General features: G+C 49.0%; 1 protein-coding gene and 1 long non-coding RNA gene across 2 annotated transcripts; one reads left to right on the plus strand and one right to left on the minus strand.

Annotated features, from left to right (window-relative positions):
* Positions 1-17,263: 17,263 nt before the first annotated feature.
* RPL11 (ribosomal protein L11) lies at positions 17,264-22,228 on the plus strand. Its single transcript, XM_070404339.1, has 6 exons — positions 17,264-17,360; positions 18,105-18,255; positions 19,057-19,163; positions 20,438-20,569; positions 21,596-21,706; positions 22,150-22,228. Exons 1-6 carry the CDS (start codon positions 17,355-17,357, stop codon positions 22,177-22,179), a joined length of 537 nt encoding a protein of 178 aa, XP_070260440.1. The 5' UTR covers positions 17,264-17,354; the 3' UTR covers positions 22,180-22,228.
* On the minus strand, positions 19,455-21,727 carry LOC139002989 (uncharacterized). Its single transcript, XR_011470201.1, has 2 exons — positions 21,428-21,727; positions 19,455-20,006 (listed from the first exon to the last, which is right to left on the minus strand). It is a non-coding gene; the product is annotated as an uncharacterized lncRNA (long non-coding RNA).
* Positions 22,229-23,434: the final 1,206 nt, after the last annotated feature.

Here is a 23,434-nt window from a genome sequence, read left to right on the forward strand (position 1 = left end):
CGAACGGTTGGCCGGTCACTTAGGCTTTTATATATAGAGATTTTAGAGAGGAAGGGAGGGGGAGAGATAGAAACATCAATGATGAGAATCATTGGCTACCTCCTGCACTGGGTATCGAGCCTACAACTCCGGCATGTGCCCTGACTGGGAATTGAACCATAACCTGGTTCATAGGTTGATGCTCAACCACTGAGCCACATTGGCCTGGCTGATCTCTTAATTTTTACCTCTAAACCTGATCCTCTCTTGGTTTTCCCATCTGGGCAAATGGCAACTCCATCCTTCCTGTTGTTCACACCACTACTCAGATTGTCCTTGACTTCTCTCTCTTACACCCATATCTGATCCAGCACAAATACCACCTGCCCTGCCTTCTAAAGATGCCCGTAATCTGACCCTCACCACCTCCATGGCTGTTACCTGTGTCTGGGACCATCAGTTCTTGCCTGGATTTGTGTAACAGCCTCCCCACAGAGCACCCTGCTCCCGCCCTTGCCCTGCCCTCCATTTTCTGGTCTCCATCTCATAGCCAGCAATGCCTTATAATAGCATGAGTCAAATGACTTTATTTCTTTTTTCAAACCCTTCAGTGTTTGAAAAAAGAAATAAAGAAAATTCTAACACCTTTCCTCAAAGAAAATCCTAACACCCTTCCATTTCCTGAAGGTCCTCCGTGAGCTGTGCACACCCTCCTTACTGTAGCTTCTCTTGCCGTCCCTCCCCTCAGCTCCGCTACACTGGCATCCCTGCTTCTCCTTGAGCAAACAAACACAATTGCACCTCAGGGCCTTTGCACTTGCTCTTGCTGCTGCCTAGAGAGGATGACTCTGGCCCATTCATCCATCCACAGGGCCCACCTCTGCTTTCCTGGCCACCCCCATAAAACAGCATCCCTTCCCCCTGCCACTGTCTAGCCCCTCTCCCGCTTCACGTTTCCTCATAGCACCCATCATCATCGAATGGACATGCTAAGCATTTTCTCGCTGATTTGTCTATCATCTGTCTCCCCTTAGCATGTCAGCCGCACAGAGGCAGAGGCTCTGTGACATCCTCTGCTGTGTTATCCAGAACGGTGCCTGGCTGCTAGGTGATGCTGAAGAAATAAGTGTTAAGTGAACAAAAGTGTGTGAACAATTGGGAAGCTGTTTGTTGGTATCGATGGTGGCATCTTCCTACAGGGTTTTCAAACATTTGCTCATTCAACACATAGTTTATGGGGTATTTTATTTATGTGCCAACTTTAAAACCGAATCCCCAGGAAGATGAATTTCCACTTCACTCTCTGGGTCACGCCCCTCTCTGGGCTCCGTCTGTGAGATGGAACAACCATCATTCATTATGGAACATCCAACATTCAACATACATTTACTGAGTGTCTCACGTGCCAGCTGTTGTGCTAGGTTCTGAAATCCCAAAAAGAGCAATCAAAATAAGATCATCTCTGGAGAGAAAGGCAGGGATGGAAATATATAATGTAATGTAAACACACAGTTGCTCGGAGCCTAAAAGCTTTGGTGAGGCCCCGGCTGGTTTGGCTCACTGGATAGAGCGTCGGCCTGGGGACTGACGGGTCCCAGGTTCTATTCCGATCAAGGGCATGTACCTTGGTTGCGGGCACATCCTCAGTAGGGGGTGTGCAGAAGGCAGCTGATCGATGCTTCTCTCTCATCAATGTTTCTAACTCTCTATCCCTCTCCCTTCCTCTCTGTAAAAAATCAATGAAATATATTAAAAAAAAAAAAAAAAAAAGCTTTGGTGAGGATGTGGGAACTGGAGCATCTCCTGCATTTTCATCACAACCATCATGGAAGGCGTGTCCTCCTGCCCCTGAATCTCCCTCCAGTCTAAGGAGTTTGTCACCCAAAGGCAACAGGACACAGGGACGTTCATTGAACTTTTATTTTCATTACTAGAGGCCCAGCGCACGAAATCGTGCGCAGGTAGGGTCCCCAGGCCTAGCCTGCGATCAGGGCCATCTTCTGCCCACTCGCCCGCCAGTCCCGCCCCGCCGCCACCACACACCCGGTTCCCCTCACCAGTCCCCAGTTCCACTCCACTGCCACCCACCCCAGTTCCCCGTACACCATCCAGAGATCAGAGCCTGCGGGCCCAGCGGGGGCTGGGGGAGGGGAAGGGGGAGACCGAGAGGTGGTCAATGCACCTCATAGCTACTGGTCGAGCAGTTGTCCTGGTCATTACGCCACTATGGTTGCTGGGCTTTTATTATATAGGATAGTGAAAAGTTGGAAACGTCAATGCCCAACCACAGGGGGTTGGTGATGAAAATTGTCATAGCTCCATACAATGGAACCAAAGTGGCCATTGAACATGACGCTGTGTAAAAACGTTTAGTGAAACGTGAGAAGATATTTGTGATGTATTATTAAAAATGAAAAAGTTTTTAAATTGCCAAATAACAAGTAAAGCGTGACGTCGTTCTTATATTTACATGTCTGTATGTGTTTAGATCCAGGAAGATGTTTAGAAAGAGGATGCCAACATGTTTAAAATGTGGTGGTTTCAATTGTTGACTCGAGGTGATGGGTGTATGAGTGTTTATTGTGCTAGTCTTTAACCTTCCTGTGTGTTTGGGAAAAATACCTTACAATTAAAAAGTGGAAAGAAAATGTGGTTATTTGGGGGTAGGATGATTTGAGGACTTTTTCTTCTTTACACTTTATGTATTTTCTTTCATTTTCTCCAATGAGCATCTACTGCTTTGACAAAAAAATAATGACGTGGATTTCAAAATAAAATACAGCTCTTGTCACACAAAATGTTTAAATTATTTGTTTATTTAATCCTTACCCATGGATATTTTTCCATTGATTTTGAGAGAGAGTGGAAAAGAGAGGGAAAGACAGAGAGAAACATCGATGTGAGAGAAACACATTGATACGTTGCCTCCTGCCCATGCCCCTTGACCAGAATCAAACCTGGGACCCTTTGGTCCACAGGCCGACGCTCTATCCACTGATCCAAACTGGCCAGGGCTAAATAAATCCTTAAAAAGTACCCAGATAGTTGTTATTTTTTTAAAGGGAAGATGACACAAATACCTATGAATAGAGAATTGGATACATGAGTTGTGGTAGTCATACAAATACTGGGCTACTGTTTTAAAAAATAAGTGTTATAGAAAAGATGTTATAGTCCTTTGATAAGTGAAAAAACAGGCCGAAAAACAGTTTGTACAGGATTAAGCCATTTCTGAAAAAAGGAAAAGAAAGGAAACAACAATATATGATGCCCGCCCATAGGAAACACTGGAAATATCCGCGCCAACACGTTAGCAGTCCTTTTCTTTGGGAAATGGGATTGCAGGTGTTTTTCCCCTTCCCTTTGCTTGCTTGTGTCATAAATCAGTGTGTCCCACAGAACTTTCTGCCCCGATGGGAACGCTCTCCGGCCGCACTGTCCAGTACGGTGGCCAGGAGCCATGTGTGGCTACCGAGCACTGTACTTTTGTTTAAATACATCTTTATTGATTTTTTAGAGAGAGAGGGAGAGGGATAGAGAGATAGAAACATCATTGATCAGCTTCCTCCTGCACGCCCCCCACTGAGGATTGAGCCTACAACCCAGGCATGTGCCCTGACCGGGAATCGAACCAGTGATGCCTTGGTTCATGGATCAACACTCAACCACTGAGCCATACCAGCCGGGTGCTACTGAGCATTTTAGAGGTGGCTAGTGAGACTGAGGAATTGACTTTTATATTCCATTTAATTTTAATTAATTTTATTTTTACAAGCCACGTGCAAGTCCAGCCGGCGTGACCTATGAACCAGGAGGCCATGGTTCAATTCCTGGTCAGGGCACATACCCAGGTTGTAGGCTAGATCCCCGGTGTGGGGTGTGCAGGAGGCAACCGATCAATGTTTCTCTATCATCATTGATGTTTCTATCTCTCTCTCCCTCTCCCTTCCTCTCTGAAATCAATAAAAAGTACATTTGAAATAAAATAAAATAAAAAAGCCACGTGCAGTAAGTGGCAACTACATGGGGCAGCACAATTCTAAGTTGTTTATAAAGAATAGACATTGCTTTGCAAAGAGGAAAAAAGCTTGTCATTCTTTTTCTCTTGTTTGTCCGTTTGCTGTGCGCTGCTGCGTGCAGCGCTCCTTTGGGATCTCAGGTGGAGCCAGTGAGTGTGAGGGCTTTGCAAACTGTCAAGTGCTGGAGAGCATTTATGATCTTGCTCCCTGGCATATGTCATCAGTTTGGCTCAAGTAAATTCTTTTTAAAAAAATATATTTCTATTGATTTCAGAGAGGAAGGAAGAGGGAGAGAGAGATAGAACATCAATGATGAGAGAGCATCATTGATTGGCTGCCTCCTGCACACCCCACACTGGGGATCAAGCCCGAAATCCAGGCATATGCCCTGACCGGAATCAAACCCGGGACCCTTCAGTCCGCAGGCCGACGCTCTATCCACTGAGCCAAGCCAGCTAGGGCTCAAGTAAATTCTTACAAAACAACAACACAAAACTGTAAAATGCTATAGTCAGGAGGTGCTGCTGTGTGTACTGTTCTTCCTCTTGCCCTGGCCCTTTTTCCTCCTCCATCCTGGGCTCTGAGATAGAGCCCTGACTAGAAGAAAGCACCTCGGGGTGGTTTCTGGAAGGAGGGGGTGGCCTGGGCCCTTCACTCCCCCATGCGTTCGTTCAGCAGCCCTGTGAGCCCTTCCCCTGACAGGGACCGCACTAGCCACCTGGTACCTTGGGCGACAACGTGGGCTGCCTGCCAGGGTCCAGGCTGGGGAGGTGTGGGGTGGAGAGTCACAGGCTTGGACAGAGAAGGCCTGCGTCTGAGCTCCAGCTCACGCTCCCCTGGGCTTTCACCCGTCTCCCTAATCCTCTAGTTTCTCTTCCGTAAAAGGGAGAAAGTAGTGACACTGCCTGCCCATCCCACAGGGTGGATCAGGGCTGGGAAAGTCTGCAGAGATGTTCATGGTCCAAGGACATGCTCTTCTGGGAGAAAAACAGGGAGTGACAGCCAGTTCCAATGCCCACCGCAGACATCAGCTTAACAGTAATCATAACACACCATCGTTTCTTGAAGCATCGTTAAAAGATCAACCTTAGAAGGACCCAGGAAAGTTATCATTCATCCATGTGACATTTGTGGATCCCCTACCATGTTCCCGGCCAAGGTGAGGTAGGGGAGGGGGTCTGTCTGGAAGTACAGACATAGATATGGCCCTTCCCTTGGGGGCCTGATAAGGGAGCAGAGGGGACGCGTAAGAAAATAGCCAAACTTCATTCAGCCATTCCACTGACGGCTGCCAGGCCAGCGGGGACACAATGGAACAACACAGCCTCTGCGCTCAGGAAGCTTTCAAAGGCAGTAGGTGAAGCAGATCTTCACCAAATAGGCCCTCAAATATATAATTACCAACTGTGCTGAGAGTAAGAGGAGGAAGCACAGGGTGCTATGAAAGCTTATCATGGGGGACCTTGATTTAGTGGCGATGGGAGGGTCAGAGAAAGATCTGAAGGAGTTTCATAGGAGGTGAAGGGGTGGGGAAAGAGAGTCCAGGTGGAAGAAACAGTACGTGCAAAGGCCCTGAGGTGGGAACGGGAGGAGCACTCCTGAGGCCAGTGTGGCTGAGACCCAGTGGGTGGAAGGGATGGGTCTCCTCTGTGGCTAGGGAGGGGCAGAGCCCGCAGGGTCTGGTGGGCCCTGCTGGGAGCCAATGAAGGGTTGCAGGGGAGGGGCGGTCAGAGTGGGTGTTCATTATGGGAAGAGCAACTGAAGGGGCAGAGTGGAAGCAGGTTGGCACAGTGGTGGCTGGTGTAAGGGAGGTGGCGGTGGGGATGCAGGAAAGAGGACGGAGTTGAGAGCTGTAGGGGAGATAAATGACTAGTGTTGGATTTGCCCTGGGGGAGGTGGTAAGAGGGGTCCTAGTGTGACCAGCTCTGTGAATGAGGAGGGTCTGATTAAAGCTGACTTGAGGGGCCTGGGCAAGCCTTCCCATGGAGCAGATCTCCCCTGGGCTGTGGAATGGGTTGCAGCCCCCCCTGGTGGACATAAAGGAGAAAGACAGTCTCTATAGCTGAACCCGGAGGCGCAAGACTGTGTGCGCTTGGGGAGCCCACAGTGAAATGAAACTAACGTTTGTTGAGTCCTGGCCATGTACCACGTCTATTCCAAGTGTTTCACTTCATCATCTCACGTGACCCCTACAACAACCCTACGAGATCGGTGCTATCGTCACTCCCATGCTATGGATGAAGAGACTGAGGCTCAATGGGGTGCTGCTGTGGGGACGTGAACGACAGCCAGGCTGCCTCCAGCCTTTAGCCATGGTGTCATACGGCTCGTGTGGTTGGGGTGACTAGAGTCTGGAAGAGTTGGAGAGGGGCGAGGGGTGAGGCCAGGCGGGAGAGATGGGCAGGGACCAAGTCCTGCAGGGCTGCCCGTGTGGGGATGGGGATCTGGACTTCGCTACAGCAGAACGGGTAGCACTTTCTTAGGGTGAGGGTGATGAGATCGGATGTGCTTGTTTGAGAAGCCACTCTGGGACCAGATGGAGGGAGAAAAGCCAGAGTGGGGAGACTGAGGCAGGGAATGGGGAGGGCAGGGAAGAGGTCACCGCAGAGGGCAGGAGTGAGGCTGGAGCAGCAGGGCTCCAGGCAGGGTCAGACTCCAGGCAGGCAGTTCTAAGATAGAGTCATCGGTGGTTGGCAGGCAGGAAGTGAGGGGTGAGCAATCACACTTGGGTAACGGCATGCTGCTGTTTATTTCATTCACGCATAGAGCATATTTTTATTGAGCATCTACTAGATGCCATGTCCTGGGCGAAGTGCTGAGAACGTAGGGAAGAAAGATAGAATTGCTAGCCTGGAGAAGCCAAGAAGGGAGGTGGGAATTGCTGGAAGAGAAAGGAGGGCAAGAGAAGGATGCATTTGGCTGGGGGTGTATCGAGTTAGAGGGGCCAGGGGATAGCCAAGTGACAGTGTCCAACGGGCATTGGATATAGAGGGTCTGGACTCTGGAGAGAGGTCAAATTTAAGACACAGGATTTAAAAAATCAAGACTTGAGCACAACTTGGTAGACTTATTGAAAAGCATTGAATAGTACACTCAAAATGAGTACATTTTTATAATATATAGTAGATTATACCTCATTAAGGCTAAAAATGCAATTAGGAAAAAAAAAAAAAAACCCCAACAGGTCCCAAATTTTCTAGGAAGTCATGAAACAGGGAGGAGAAGAATATTCCAGACAGAAGAAAGGGGCAGGAGTGAAAGCCTGGTGACATGAGTGGACATGGGTGACAGGAGTGGACGTGGGTGACAGGAGTGGACGTGGTTCAAGTTGGGCAGCTTGGGAGGGATCGGAAGGGGAGGTTGCCTCGCTCTCTCAGGCCAGTTGTACTAGTCACGTTACTGAGCACTGACCCCCTGCAGGGGTTGCAGGGAGCTTTGTATCCTAGATCAAATGAAGCCTGCCTGACTGCAGAGGGGAGATGCCTCCCTCATTTTACAGACGGGGAAACTGAAGTTCAGAGAGGTTAAGAAGTTACCTACAGTCACATTGCCTTTTCAAAGGGATAGAATCAGTCCAGTTGGGTGGGTTGACTCTGAAGTTGGGCTCCTAATTAACACCCCATGAGCTTTGCCTCATGCAACAAAAGTCCCCATCCAAGCATGGGCAGGCAGCGGTGGGTTGGGACCTGGGAGCCCACGGTAGGGAGACCTGGGGTTGAGACACTGGCGTCACAATAGCGCCACCTGCTGGCCAAGAATGGAAAGACGCTCACTCCCCAGCTTAGCGCACACAATTCTCTTTTTCTGCCTCTTTCCTCAATCCTGTTCCCTCCCAACAGCCCTGGGAGGCTAGCAGGCAGGGATTGTTGTCTGGCCTCAATTTACCAATGAGGAGACAAGGCTCAGAGAGGAGAAGATTTCTCCAAGACGATTCAGAGAAGCAGAATGTTTGCCACATCCCACCTGTCCCCAGTGTGGACTCAGGCCCCCTGAGGGTCCCCCATGGGCATTTTAGGGGCATCTAGGCCAACGCCCTCCCTTTCTGACTCACAGATGGGGAAACTCCCAGGTGAGTCTGGGCGGGTTTTGACTGGCAGAGGACCTGCACGGGGTCATGCTGGCTTCTGGGCTGGGCAGGAGCCCCTCCCCACTGGGGACTCTCAGCCAGGCGGCATTTCTCTTTGAGGGATGGCTGTCCTTGCTCCTTCTCCAACCCCTCGGGTATCTGGGTCTCAGGTTCAGGAAGGAGGGAGGGTTTGAGAAGAAGAAAGGAGGCCCAGGTAGAAGGAGGACAGTTCGCTGGAAGAGGAGAGGCAGGGCCCCAGCAGGAGGCAGAAGGGTGGGGCCAGAGCAAGGCCCAGGTGGATGTGAATGATAATGACGGCTGAGCTCCCACTGTGAGGGGCGGGCACTGAGCCGGCAGGTGCGGTGTGGTGATGTCACCCTTAACCCTCTCAGCGCCCCCCAGAGGTGGGAAGGAGGACCTTCCCTTACAGTTGAGGAGCAGCATCCCAGTTTGAGCAATGGGCCCAAGGCCAGGTGTATGAAGCTGGAATCTGAGCCCAGCAAGTGTGACTCCCAGGAGGAAGGGACTGGTGGCAGCAGGATATTGGAGCAGACGTCAGGCTGGGAGGGGGAGCAGAGGGCCCTGGTGCCTGGTGCCTGGTGTCGGTCCTGTGTGTATGCACTGTGTATGTGCGGCAGGGAGGGTGTCTGAGAGTCTTGGTCGTGGCCGTGGGGCATGAATTGTCTGACTGTGGCTGAGTGAGCTGGGGTTGCTGAGGGGCCTGGTTAGTGGCAGGCCCTCACCCAAGGGCTCTCCTACCCTCCCACATCCCAGGCACCTGTGTGCAACTGGAGCGCAGACACATGTGGCGTCCTGTTCAGCACCTTCTATGGCGTCCTCACCACCCAGAGGCCCGGCGGCTAACTCACAGGCACCTTCAGCTAGAAGCAAGTCCTGGACACAAGGCTGTCGGCCTCCCTCCCTGCTCAGCCTCCAGGTGCCCTCTGCACTGGTCGGGCCTCAGCCACCTCATCTATCTCCTGCCTGGCCCGGACTCCCATGGGTAGGCGCCCACCTCCAGGGCACAGCCCCAGGGACCTGTGCTCAACAGAAGGGCCAGAACCAAACCCCGGCTCCCAGCTCTAACCTTACGGAGACGCAGTGGCAACCCTTCAAAAAAACTTGTTTTGGTTTTTAAAACTGGCGTTAAAGATCTGCAGTATGGCGGTACAAGTCGGTGAACTACGGAAATATTTCTCCTCCGGTTGATAAATAGCAGCTGCCCCAAACCCTGTGAATGCCCCAGCACCCTGGCAACCTCAGTCCACCCGGAGACCCTCCACCGCTGTAAATAATTCTAGAAAGGATACCCCTGTCCTTCTATTTCCTTTGGACAAATACCTGGAATTGAGTTACTGAGTCAAAAGGACACCCACTTAAAGGCTTTAGGTTCCCAAATGCCCTGCAGGGAAAGCTTATTGAAAGTCCCACCAACAAAGTATTCGAGTGCCGTTGTTTTTCCACATCTTCCCCAACAGTGGTTTTTATAGTTTTGTATTGAAGACCTGGAAGGTAAAAAATTATATGTTGTTTTAATTTGTATGTCTTTGATTTAGAGAAATGTTGGATATTCTTTTTTTGGTTTATTGGCTCATTGGTGTATTGGCAGGGCCTCTTCTTATTGATTTGAAAGAAACCTTTGTACATTAAGATGATGGAACAGCAAAGTGGTCTCTTGGTTCCAGACCTGATTTGCCTCTTCTTCTTGTACCCCCTCTGACCTCCTCCATGGAGCCCCAAGGAGAGGAACAATGTTTACTCAACCCAGGAAGGCTTTTTATAGGAGGAATCTCGAAACACTGGCTGGTGTGGCTCAGTGGTTGACCTTCAACCTATGAACCAGGAGGTCACAGTTCCATTCCCGGTCAGGGCACATGCCCGAGTTGTGGGCTCGATTCCCAGTAGGGGGCGTGCAGGAGGCAGCCGATCCCTGACTCAGCTGTGGAAAGGTCCCTTTGCAGCCAGAATAACTGAGTGATGCCTCATGACAAGGTGTGATCTTTCTGGCTTGCTACACTCTCTGGGCCAAGTGGGTCCCCACCCAGGAAATCTCCTCGCTCGAGGTGCACGGACACGGGTAAGACCAGCTCACTGCCATCTCACCAGCCCTGGTCCACGTTGTCTCTGCTGCTCACCGGCTGTGTGCCCTTCCTTGCACGAGGCCCTGTACTTCTCTGTGCCTCAGTCCCCTCATCTCTGAGATGGGGAAGCCATTCCACGCCACCCAGTTGTTGTGAAGATCAGACGAGGTCGGTCATGTGTATAATCCACTGGGCACAGTGCCTGGCACCGAGTAGGTGCACAAGAAACAGGTGTCAAATTAATAACTGGTGGCTGTTTTTCTTTCAGTTTGTTCTTGCTGTGGCGTGTGTGTGTGTGTGTGTGTGTATGTGTGTGTCCGCCCGCCTTTGTGTAGTTTTCTGTGTTGTTTTTTTTTAACTGAAAACATATATACTTTTAAATATATTTTTTATTGATTTCAGAGAGGAAGGGAGCGGGAGAGAAACATCAGTGATGAGAGAGAATCATTGGCTGGCTGCCTCCTGCACGCCCCCTACTGGGGATCAAGCCCACAACTTGGGTATGTGCCTTTGACCGGAATCGAACCCTTGAATCCACAGGACGACGGTGGGTTCAAGGCCAAAGCCAGGGCTGGAAACATATTTGACTTTCAGAAAAATAATACACCAAACCTCTGCACTTCAACCTGTGCCGATGACAAGGAACACAAGTGAATAGAAAAGAAGGAAATGGGAGAATTCATTACAAAGACTCACAGACTCCCAGGGCCTGGACTGGGGTTCCTCTCTCTCTGCTTCTTCCTGGAGGCTTGCTGTGCTCCCCTCTCTCTCCCCTCCTCCTTCTCGCTCTCTCCCTCCCTCTAGACCGGCTTTCTCTACCCGGGTGGCCACCACCAACTCCTGCTTCTCCCAGTCACAGTCTCAGCCCCGTGCAGAGACTCACCATCACGGACCCTAAACGCCAAACCAGGTTCCTGTCAGAGAGACTGTGAGCTGCCGGGTCCAATCAGATGTTGTCCCTTAAATATACAGTAAGCCCTAGAGTCCAATACCGACTTCTGCGCATGGGCCACAAAGTTTCAATGGCACTGTACGTGCTCGCCCACATGTGGTATTTTGTGGAAGAGCCACACTCAAGGGGCCAAAGAGCTGCATGTGGCTCGCGAGCCGCAGTTTGCCGACCACTGCCCTAGCTGGTTTGGCTCAGTAGGTCACCACTCGCTGGAGGGTCAATGAGCTAATCAAGGCTCCTCTCGTAGGCAGGGAAAACTGAAAGAGTTGAGAAGCCTGAGTTTTCTGAGAGGTGGGGGTGGAGGAGACTGGAAATGGAATTCAGAGCTCCCGGAATCGACCCTAGATGGTCAGAGTGTGACCTTGCCTTGTCTAATCGCTGCCCACATTTTATAAAGAAGAAACACAGTCCAGAGGTTCGTGGTTTGTCCGAGGCTGCCAGCCAATCAGTGGCAGAGCTGGGCCCAGAACTCAGGCCTCCTGGCACCACGGCTCAGCCTCAAGGTTTCAGAAGGTCAGGCCCGACTCCTCCGAGAGCAGTGTTGTCCCAGAGAACTTCCTGTTGATGGCAATGTCCTAATCCACCCGGTTCCGCATGGTGGTTAGCAGCCACATGGGGCTCGTAAGCACCTGAAATGTAGCTATTGTGGGTGAGGAACTGAATTTTAAATTTTACTTAATTTAAATAGCCATAGGCAGTTTGGCTCAGTGGATAGAGTGTCCGCCTGCAGACTGAGGGGCCCTGAGTTCGATTCCAGTCAAGGGCACCAACCTGGGTTGTAGGCTCCCAGCCTTGGTCGGGGCGCATGCAGGAGGCAACCAATCGATGTGTGTCTCTCACAGCCATGTTTCTCTCTCTCTGTCTTTCCCTCTCTCTTCCACTCTTTCTAAAAATCAATGGAGCCCTAACCGGTTTGGCTCAGTGGATAGAGCGTCAGCCTGCGGACTGAAAGGTCCAGGTTCGATTCCGGCCAAGGGCATGTACCTTGGTTGCGGGCACATCCCAGGTGGAGGGCGTGCAGGAGGCAGCTGATAGATGTTTCTCTCTCATTGATGTTTCTAACTCTCTATCCCTCTCCCTTCCTCTCTGTGAAAAATCAATAAAATATATTTTAAAAAATCAATGGAAAAAATATCCTCAGGTGAGGATTAAAAAAAATTTAAATAGCCACATGCGGTTAGTAGCTACCATATTAGTCAGGGCAGCTCTAGAGCTGGAAACCGTTGGTTTTCTTGGAAAAGGAGTAGAGCCTGGCTGGTGTGGCTCAGTGGTTGAGTGTCGACCTACGAACCAGGAGGTCAGGGTTTAATTCCTGGTCAGGGCACATGCCCAGGTTTTGGGCTTGATCCCCAGTGGGGGACATGCAGGAGGCAGCTGCTCAATGATTCTCTTTCATCATTGATTTTTCCTCTCTGAAATCAATAAAAAAATACATATATATATATGTAAATTTTAAATATATTTTTCTAGTTTTACTGAGAATCAAGGCCAAAACCCAGGCATGTGCCCTGACAGGGAATCAAACCATGACCTTCTGGTTCATAGATTGATGCTCAACCACTGAGCCACTCTGGCCAGGCAATAAAAAATATTTTTTTTAAAGTTGCCATAAGCCTCTTGGTAAATAAATCTTTGCATGTGTTCTCAATTATTTAATTAGAATAGGTTCCCAATGAAACAAAGGGTGGGCATTATTTTGGAATCTTCTGACACATACTGCCCAGATGCCCCTGAGGAAGGTTAGAGCTGCCATGGGATGGTGTTGGAACATTCGCACGCTGTGCACTGTCCTTGGTGCTGAGGGTTCGGCAGCTCTGCTCATGGCACTCAGTCTTGCTGGGGGGAGGGGGGGGCAGGGTATAATAGAGTGGATGGTGGCAGATGCTAAGAAAACGCTAACAAAGGGTGAAGCCATGACATGAGAGAATTACTTTATAACGGGTGGTCAAGGGGGCCTCTCCTATAATGACATTAAAACAGAAACCTGAAGCCTTGATGCCCAGTTCCCCAACCCTAAGTATTATCACATATTTCAGTTTAGAGATGAAGGGTCCTATTGTTATGTCCTTTTGAGAATTTATTAAGCACCCACTATATTCTGGATGCTGGAAAGAAAACAAAGCATTCAGTCAGCGGACTAGATAGAGTTAGGGTCTAGACCCGTGGTCGGCAAACTGCGGCTCTCGAGCCACGTGCGGCTCTTTGGCCCCTTGAGTGTGGCTCTTCCTAAGCCTTAGGAGTACCCCAATTAAGTTAATAACAGTGTACCTACCTATATAGTTTAAGTTTAAAAAATTTGGCTCTCAAAAGAAATTTCAATCGTCGTACTATTGATGTTTGGCTCTGTTGACTAATGAGTCTGCTGATCACTGGTCTAGACTCAGCTCTCAAGAAATGCCGAGTTCCTCAAACTCATGGAAGGACTCATCCTCGCTGATGAGGCCGGTGTTTGAATGGGCAATTGGCCTCATCATCAACTTCTGGCTTGGGCCTTGGGCCTTCTGACCCTCAATTATCCCCTCTGTGAAAAGAAGAAATACTCTCCTTTTTTCCTTACGAGTTTGAATTATTCATATAAAAATGCTTACTAAATTTTTCCAAGGCCTTCTCTCTTCCTCCCCTCCTCAGCCCCCTCCCTGAGAGGTGAGTATTAATAGAAATGGTAGCTTCCTTCTCTGGGCCACCCATTTTTGAGTCCGTGAGACAAGAAGTGTTCTGTGTGGTTTCTGCGCTGCATGGTCTGCTTCTCTATAGGGAAGAAGGTTTCCCCTTCTGGAGCCTCTTCCTCGTCCACCAAGGCCTTCCCTCACCTCCCTTCCCAGCCTTTCCCCATTCAAACACCGGCCCCATCAGCGAGATGGCAGCCACCGCCTCCTCCCTCCTCGGAGAGCCTCGCCAAGGACGAGTGACAGACCCACCGCTGTGAGTTTGCTGTGTGTGACCCAGGACCCCCCCCCCCCCCCCCGCCCCCCAGCTCTGCCTTTAATGTAAAGTTCTGAGGAAAAGGCCGGTGTTTCCCTTGGCACTGACGGGAGCCTGAGGTTCAAAGCCGAGAGCTTTGCTCAAGGACCTATGGCTGGAAAGGAGAAACTCCATCGGGATCCTGATCGTCTGCCCAGGTGCTGACCAGTCCTGCTGCTCTGATGGTCTGGCCTCCCATTTGGCCCTTAACTTCAAGCACCTTGATTCTTTCTGTACCTCTTCTGTCCGGTATGTCCAGTGAACTGATATGTCACCTTTTAGGGTGAAGATGATGCCTCTGATGGGCTTTGGCTGGGGTTTATAGAGGGATAAATACAATGACTGCTTAAAAAGCATGCATATTCTGCACCGTCATACTAAGAGTCATCTCCCTAGAACAGCGGTTCTCAACCTGTGGGTCGCGACCCCTTTGGCGGTCGCACAGCCCTTTCACAGGGGTCGCCTAAGACCATCCTGTGTATCAGATATTTACACGACGATTCATAACAGTAGCAACATTACAGTTATGAAGTAGCAACGAAAATAATTTGATGGTTGGGTCACAACATGAGGAACTTAAAGGGCCAGGAGGTTGAGAACCACTGGGCTAGAAGGTCTTATACTCAATGATGCTGCCCCTTGTTTACAAGTCCGCTTGTCCAAGGGCATATGGCCATTAGCTGGCCAAGCCAGGGCCCCCGCTGCCTTGAGGAAGTCTCTAGTAGCCCCCACGGCTCAAGGAGAAGCCTTGGGGTTGCTCTCGTGTTGCCTGAGTGTCCTAAACCTGCCCTTAATAAAGCGCTTTTCTTTTTGCTGATGCGTTTGTGTCCCGAGAGTAAAGCACAGCAAGTCTTTTTGCCTCTGCCTCTCCTGACCTGGATGTCTCTCAAACAAGGAAGGAGTGGGAGATGCTGGGCTAATTCCGCCCCCTCTGCTTCCTTTCGGGGACCTGACTGGTGCAAGAACCACAGAGCTGGGCTCCTGAGGAGGAAAAGGTGCAAAGGGGGAACCCTGGGGTGGCTTTTGGCCCTGACCTGGTTCATCCGCTTTTAGAACCAGATTGGACTCTGGCATTGGACTATAGACTTAAATAGCGTCTATAAAACTTACTAAACTTCTTGTGCCTTGTTTGTTCATCTGTAAAATGGGAAAACAATACAGTATCTGACTCCCAGGGAGGTTAAAGGTCAAGTGAGTTGGTACCTGCCGGCCATGGTAAATCAGCAATTAATTAGCTATTCTCATCAACACAGTGCGGGTCCTGGGTCAAGTGAGAGCTATTTGGGGAAGTGCAGTGGAAAAAGTTGGGGCGGGGAGGCAGAGAGAATAAGACTGAACTTTGGAGGATGAACTCTCTTTTATCTTCCTAGGGGACATGTTTCCCTCAAATTATTTTCTTAACTTCACTTTGACAACTTGAGAGTCACAGAGAAGTTGCACCAACTCCCATGTATACTTCGCTTAGATTCCCTAGATCTTAAATCGACCACATTTGCTTTATCCTTTTTTCGGAACCATTTGAGAGTAAGCCACAGTTATGATGCTCCTTTACCCCCAAATGGAATGTGTATTTTTTTAAACCCAAGGACATTCTCCTATGGAACCAAGGTTTAGTAATCAGAACGAGGGCTTTAAATTAACATGGATACACTGTGAAGTCTACAGACGTCATTCAGATTTTGTCAGTTACCCCCAAAATATGCTTCACAGCAAAAGAAAACCAGGATCATGTGTTGCGTTCAGTGGTCTCTTGATTCCAAGGTTGTTGTTTTTTTAAAAAAATATATTTTATTGATTTTTTACAGAGAGGAAGGGAGAGGGATAGAGTTAGAAACATCGATATCGACCAGCTGCCTCCTGCACACCCCCTACGGGGGATGTGCCCACAATCAAGGTACATGCCCTTGACCAGAATCGAACCTGAGACCCTTGAGTCTGCAGGCTGCGCTCTATCCACTGAGCCAAACCGGTTAGGGCTGGTCCCAAGGTTTGAAGCAGCCCCTCCTTTGGCTCTGCCCTCTCCTGGAGGTCTGGCTGAGGTCCCAGCTCTGGGTGAGCCAGTGGCTGCTTGAAGGAGGAGGCTCAAAGGGAGGCCTTCTCCCTCCACCCTCAGACCAGCTTCCCAGAGTGCCCTTTTGTCCCAACAGATGGAACAGAGACATCTAGGGGCCTCTATCTCCCCTCTAGCGAGGAGAGAACGGGATTATGGCAGCATAAGAAGGCGGCTTGGCTCCTTTCCCACCGAAGTCCTCTAAGTTCTTCTTTCCCCATTGGTTCCTGTTAAAGGAACTGGCTGACTCAAGGTCAGCTCCTGCCTGGGATATGGATCCTGGCAATCTCTTGGGTCCTGCTGCTAAGGATTTAGTGTAATTCAGGGAGCCCTCTTACAGTCAGGATTGGAGACCTGTCAGAGACTGACCTATAAGTAGTCTTGGTGTCTGCAGGTGACCCTCTCTTAATTGTATACCATGTCTAATACTTTTTGGGGGGTTGCTTGGGTACAGTATGGTTATGTTAATAACAAGAGTAACCACTTATTGTGGACTTACTATATGCTCTACACCAGCCGTGGGCAAACTACGGCCCGCGGGCCGGATCCGGCCCATTTGAAAGGAATAAAACTAAAAAAAAAAAAAAAAAAGACCGTACCCTTTTATGTAATGATGTTTACTTTGAATTTATATTAGTTCACACAAACACTCCATCCATGCTTTTGTTCTGGCCCTCCGGTCCAGTTTAAGAACCCATTGTGGCCCTCGAGTCAAAAAGTTTGCCCACCCCTGCCTACACAGTTACCTCATTTAATGTTCACAATATCATGTGCCCATTTTAAAAATAAGGAAAACTGAGGTTGAAGGAGGTCTAATTAGTAAGCTGTCCAAGAGTGGCTATTGGCTAGCCAAGACAGGACCACATCTGCCTGTCTTCACAGCTCAGGACTCAAGCCACTCTGTTCTAACTGTATAAATGTCATTTTTTGCAGAATAAATTATCTGCTTTGTAAATTGTGTGATTGATTTAATGCAGTTCTGGCTGCCTCTTCACGCAAGACCCACCAGGTCCTGAGACTGGACCACGGGAGGAGGAGGGCCGGGAAGCCCAAGTAAAACCCAGCCTGGAAGCTGGTGGTCCGCCAGCGTTGCCTGCAGTTGCTAGCAGTGCCCACGAGGGGGAAGCCGGCGCTACGCCGCGCCTCTCTCTCCCCCTCTTCTCTCTGGTTAGCGTGGGAAAGAGCCCGCCTCCTGTCCCATAAGGCCCTGCGCCGGAAACTTCACTCTCTCTTCCTGTCTCTCATCATGGCGGTGAGTATCCGAGGCCCGGGTTAGCTTCCCTTCATCCGCCTCCATCCACGGCCGGCCGAGCCCCCGAGGGCTGCCTCGCCCGCAGCCCGAGGAGGACGGAGCCGTCGCTGCTGGCCGTCCCGAAACTTCGGAGCCCCGCGGGCCGAGAGCGCAGAGCCGGCTCCCGGCACCTCCCTCACGTCCTCCTCAGAGCGAGCTGGGGCAGCCGCCCGGAGGCCCCGAAGCACGGGCCGTGGGCTGCAGCGAGAGCGAGTGGCTCGAACGAAGGGCTCCGCACCTGCTTCCGGTCCCGGGGACCTGGGGCTTGGCCGGTGCTGGGGAACCTCGGCCGGGACCTCCTCACGGGAAGGGCCGCCGGCCTTTTGCCGCGGTCTTGGCGCTGCTTCCGAGTGGGATGGGGGACGCGGCACTAGCACGTGCTTCCCGTTTCCTCAGCAGCTAAATTCTGTATTTCCTGTCCCCTCATCGGCCTTAAAATGGGGCGCTCCCCGTCACCCTGCACGTTGAGCCCCTGGGGGTTCCTCCTCGGTGTCTGTAACCTCGGGACCTGCCCGACGTTTCCGTTCCCCTCTTCCGCGCGTGGAGGAAGGAACAAGGCCCCGAGCTGTCTGCCCCGACAGTTGCTCAGTCCTTAGGGCTTCCGGTGGGAGGTGGGCTGAGCGGAGAGAAACGTGCAATGTATGGAAAGAGCGCTCGTAGCCGGGGCGGGCCGCGCGTGGTGACCGCCGCGCCCGCTGTTCACAGCAGGATCAAGGGGAAAAGGAGAACCCCATGCGGGAGCTGCGCATCCGCAAGCTCTGCCTCAACATCTGCGTCGGGGAGAGCGGGGACCGACTGACGCGGGCAGCCAAGGTCCTGGAGCAGCTCACGGGCCAGACCCCGGTCTTCTCCAAAGGTGAGTGAGTGGCGGCTCGCGGGGGGCTGGAGGCCGGTCTCCGCCACGCCTTTTGAGCGCCCCATTTTGAAAGTGACGGATGACATCCCTTAAAAGCATTAACTTTTTGGCTTAACCCAAGAAATACCTTCCTTTTAGGGTTGGTTGTGGCGTTTGGACCACAAGGTTTTACTGTGAGCAGAGATTAGGACCGGCCCAAGCAAAGGTTTTCCAAGAAAGGGAGCGGGCGGAGGGGAAGTGCTGGGGAAGCAGTGAATGGCACTAGGCCTGATTAGCAAGTAGGGTTATATAGGCGACACTGAACAGGGCCAGGTTGTGTTGCTTTCAGATAGTGGAATATGGCAAGTCCTTGGGTTCAGATCCCGCCGCTTATTGCCAACTGCGATCTTAGACAAGTTAGTCTCTCAGAACCTCATCTGTGAAATGGGGATGACAGTCCAATAAGGTTTTGGCAAACATTAGCTATTGTTGCCCTAAAATGTTTTTTTTTTTTTTTTTTTTTTTGTAGAACACAATGGTCACCTTCCTTTCTAGGGGCCTGTTCTGGTTGTGAACTTACCTCCCCGAGATTACGACTGAGCTCTTAATTGCTTAAGTGTGGCTGAGTGACTTGGGGTGGGAAAAGTCTTTCTGTGTTTCCATGAAACCAATGAAAAGATGTAGGTGGCACTGGTTAGAAGACCACCACTCAGAGTGTGGATAGATCCTTAGTATCTCTTTGGAGTGGGGGCGGTGATGTTCTGGGGAATAGGCAGTGGGAGTATGACAACCCCTGACTCCCTGTTCCCCCCCGCCCTGCAGCCAGATACACCGTCAGGTCCTTTGGCATCAGGAGAAATGAAAAGATTGCTGTCCACTGCACAGTCCGTGGGGCCAAGGCAGAAGAAATCTTGGAGAAAGGTCTAAAGGTGAGGCCCATCCTGGCACGGGGGTGATGCTAACGAGCACCAGTTTAACACATGTGCCTTTTTTTTTAAGTGTCATTAACATATAACTTCATTAGTGTCGTGTGTACAGTATGCTATTTATTGAAATTATCACAATAAACCTGATTGTCACTGTACATTAAAAAATAATTTTTTCTTGTGATGAGAACTTTTAAGATTTATTGTTAGCAACTTTCAAAAATGCAACACAGAATTATTAACTATAGTCACCATGCTGTATGTTACATCCCCATGACTTTTTTATAACTGGAAGTTTGTTCCTCTTGACCCTCTTAACACATTTCTCTTTCTCTCTCTCTCTCTCTCTCTCTCTCTCTCTCTCTCTCACACATACACACACACCAATCTTTTTTTTGGCATCTAGGAGTTTTGTTTTTTAGATCCCATCTGTAAGTGAAATGATGGTGTTTCTTTTTCTGTCTGATTTATTTCATTAGCATAATACCCTCAAAGTCCTTGGCATTATTGCAGATGTCAAGATTTTTTTTTTATGGCTGAGTAGTAGTCCATTGTATGTGTATATATACCACATATTTATCCATTCATCCCCTATTGAGCAACTTAGGTTGTTTTCATGTCTTGGCTATTGTAGATAATGCTATAGTGAACATAGGATTGGGTGTGTCTTAATTTTTTGGGAAACCTCCATACTGATTTTCATAGTGGCTGCACCAATTTACATTCCCACCAACCCTGCACAAGAGTTCCCTTTTCTCCACATCCTGACAACACATATCTTTTTTTATAATAGCCATTCTGCCTGGTGTGAGATGTTATTCCATTGTGGTTTTGATTTGCTTTTCCCTAAAAAGAGGAAGGGAGAGAGAGAGAGAAAAAAACACATCAATTTGTTGTTCCACCTATTCACGCACTCATTGATTCTTGTATGTGTCCTTACTGAGGATCGAACCCGCAACCTTTGTGTAAGGGCGTTGACACTATGACCAACTGAGCTGCCCAGCCAGAGTCATCTGTATGTCTGAACTTCTAAAGGATTATTCCTGCATTTGGCAGAGTTGAACTATACTCTGGTGTTTCCTGGGGGTTTTCCCTGCCCTTGGAAAGTTGGGAAAGTTCTGTGAAATCCATAGTTGGGATGTGATTTGGTGTAGTGGGGAAACCAGATTTTGTTGCTGATCAAATTGTATTTCTGCGGTGCTGTTACAAGCCAAGTTCGTTATTTTGGGGGGATTTGAGTTGACAAGGAGTGTGATTGGCTACATTTATCTCCTCAGGTGCGAGAGTATGAATTACGAAAAAATAACTTCTCAGATACTGGAAACTTTGGTTTTGGGATCCAGGAACACATCGATCTGGGGATCAAATATGACCCAAGCATTGGTATCTACGGCCTGGACTTCTATGTGGTATGAATATTTGGTCTTTTCCACTCCTTCTCTGGGAGGGAGCATGGAATCGGCTACGCCTTCATTTCATGTGTGCTATTTTGATGTTCAGGTGTTGGATTGAAACTTTGAGTGTTGTCTGCCTTTATCTTCTTTCCTTTTGGAAGATGTGCCTCATCTGTGCCCTGTTTAGGGATGCAGCACTGAACTAGACAGACAAGGTCATTGCTCTTGTGAAGCTTAAAGTCTAGGATCTAGCAACCACCAATATGGCTGTAAGATGGAGGAAGAGACAGTGTTGTCCAGACACTGAATTGAAAATTTGAGAGCGAGTGTTGGGCGCCTCATTTGGCATTTGGGTTGGCTGCACTGAGGCTGCTCTTTCCAGCTCCTTCCCTTAGCCCCTGCGGGAGGGTGGCTTCCATCAGGAGGGCAGGTTTGGTGATGTGGTTGGTTTGTCTCAGGTGGGGATTTCAATGTAGGAATGACCATTTGTGTTACTGTTATGCTTTGGTCCAACCATCAAACTAAATAGCAAAACCAGAAGTCCTGACTGGCGTGGAACCTGAATGATGGCAGCACCCTTGTCGGAGTTAGATATCCAAACAGTAATGGAAGTCAGGAAACAGCAAACCTAATTTAAGAAAGACTTTTTGCTCTGAAGTGGAAGGAGAGAAATAAAACTATTTCTTTGTCATTTCTCAGAATTTTAAATTCTGTACAATACATATGTAGTAAGGTTGTTCTTAATATTGCTTTTAAAAATTAAAAGTGCTTTGGAAATTGGGAAGCAGTGGTGGAGAATCCTTAGCTGCCACTGGAAGTGAGGTAGGGAGGAGGGAAGGTGCAGCCAAGTTCCACCCTCCAAAGCAAACCTACAGTGTGTGTGGTGGTGTGTTGTCCAGGGTGCTGGTACCAGTTCCATCAGTTCCAGGATGACTGGGCCACCAGATGACTCTTGAAGATCGATCTCTCCAATGTGTGAGTCTTGTCTGTCTGCTGTTGACTCTGAGCTGGCGAGGTGACTGTTGGTTATTCCTGGGACAGGTGCTGGGTAGGCCAGGTTTCAGCATCGCAGACAAGAAACGCAGGACAGGCTGCATTGGGGCCAAACACAGAATCAGCAAAGAGGAGGCCATGCGCTGGTTCCAGCAGAAGGTAAAGCTGATTTATCTCAGGTGAAATGGTGGAATGTGGTGAGTGGAGTTGGGATTTGGGGATGCAAAATCTACCACCGATTGGTTGGTAGCTTCTTTGAGATAGAATATTTGAGCAACTTGGTAAGTGGGGGCTTCCAGGGTTAATGGTTTAAAAGAACACCCAGAATTGGGGCTTTTCTCCACCTCCATGAATGCTGATAGCTCGGAGGGTGGGAAAACGGCTCTCCTAAGAGCCCCCTTTTTCTTGGGGGATGTAGTGCAGTTGAGCACAGTGTAGCAGTTGTTAAAACTGGCCCGTTTCTGTTTAGTTCAGAATGGGTATGGGATTCAGAGCCAAATCCATGTATCAGATTTGACTTCTCAAATGAAACATTAGCCATTGCTGCAATCTTTGCTGTTGCCTCCTGTTCTGAAAAAAAAAATAAATCTCTTCTCTTTCAGTATGATGGCATCATCCTTCCTGGCAAATAAATTCCCGTTTCTATCCAAAAGGCCAATAAAATGTTTTCAGTGAAATGTACGTTACTGTGTGTGTTCTGTGAAAGGAGCCTGGCCATATTCAAGTCCTTGGACCTCAAGCCATTAAAGCTTCGATGGGAATAGCTGGTAACAACCCTGTCTTCCCGAGTGGATGCCAGTGTTTCCTGGCAGGTCTAAGCCTGAGCTGTACAGCATTGCCTGTGCTCGCCACAGCCTTGTTGATAAGCTGTGGTGCAGTCGTCACAGGAGACTGACTTTAGCGGGGAAGGTACGATTGGGGCTGGGGTTAGAGCCTTGATTAAAGGTAGGGTGCAGTGTTTCCATGTTTCACTCAGTGATTCTGTTCTTCCCTAGAGATTTTACTAACACTGATGCCTGGTGAAGGGATTACAGGCTTCTGTATGATGCTTGGGGTTAAATTTTGGTTTAACTGTTCAGACTCAGTTTTCCTTTAAAATGAGAGACTATAAGGTTGTTAAGAGGCAGTATAAGTAGAGAAGAGGGTGGTCTTTGAAGCAAGTTTCCTGGATTGATTCCCACCGTCTTCTAGGTGTGTTAACCTTAAGCAAGTTAATCTCTGCCTCAGTTTTCTCATCTGTATCATGGAGGCAATAATAGTAATGTCCCTCAGAGGCTAAAAGGGGTTAGTACTTGTAGGGTGTCTAGACTTGTACCAGGCACGTGGTGCTCAAAAAGGGATAATTTTGTGTTAATGTATGAGAAATGTTTCTCATAATCAGTTTGCTCCCCTTTTAGTGTGAAAGTGGAACTTCCTTGCCTGCATATTTCCAGGTCACTGAAGTGACATTCAAAAGCCACCATTTCTAACTTACTCTCTTGTGACTAACAAGTTCAGTTGTCCTTGGACCACCTTTCATTGCTGTTCATGGTGCTGTAATGTTAGCTGTCTTCATAGGTATTTTAAAACCCAGAGATTATTTAGTGTGTCCAGTTTTTTATGAAAATGTGACATTTTGTCTTCCTGATAATAAAGTCTTCTTACCCAATAAGACCAGATCCAGTTGGCTACAGGGAAGAATCATGAAATCTGTTGCCATATACATTTTATTTCATTTAAAATATAAATGTGCAACCACTTTTCAATCTTTTACTGTAGGGCCAGGGCTATCACCTTGTAAACAGAAAGAACTTATGAAGGGGTCTTGATTCTTGGAATTCAGCTTCATTTTTATAGGGGGAGCCTCATTCATTTTAACTTCTGTAATTATAGTAACAACTACTGGAA

Source organism: Myotis yumanensis, unplaced genomic scaffold, assembly GCF_028538775.1.
Source record: "Myotis yumanensis isolate MYYU_CA2020_CCGP unplaced genomic scaffold, mMyoYum1.0.hap1 SCAF_2, whole genome shotgun sequence".
Lineage (NCBI taxonomy): Eukaryota > Metazoa > Chordata > Mammalia > Chiroptera > Vespertilionidae > Myotis > Myotis yumanensis.

What these genes read in the sequence shown, in the direction of transcription:
- RPL11 (XM_070404339.1), top strand. An exon ending in GACCCCGGTCTTCTCCAAAG is followed by an intron (nt 18,256 to 19,056) that starts GTGAGTGAGTGG and finishes CCCGCCCTGCAG; the next exon opens with CCAGATACACCGTCAGGTCC. An exon ending in ACGGCCTGGACTTCTATGTG is followed by an intron (nt 20,570 to 21,595) that starts GTATGAATATTT and finishes TTCCTGGGACAG; the next exon opens with GTGCTGGGTAGGCCAGGTTT.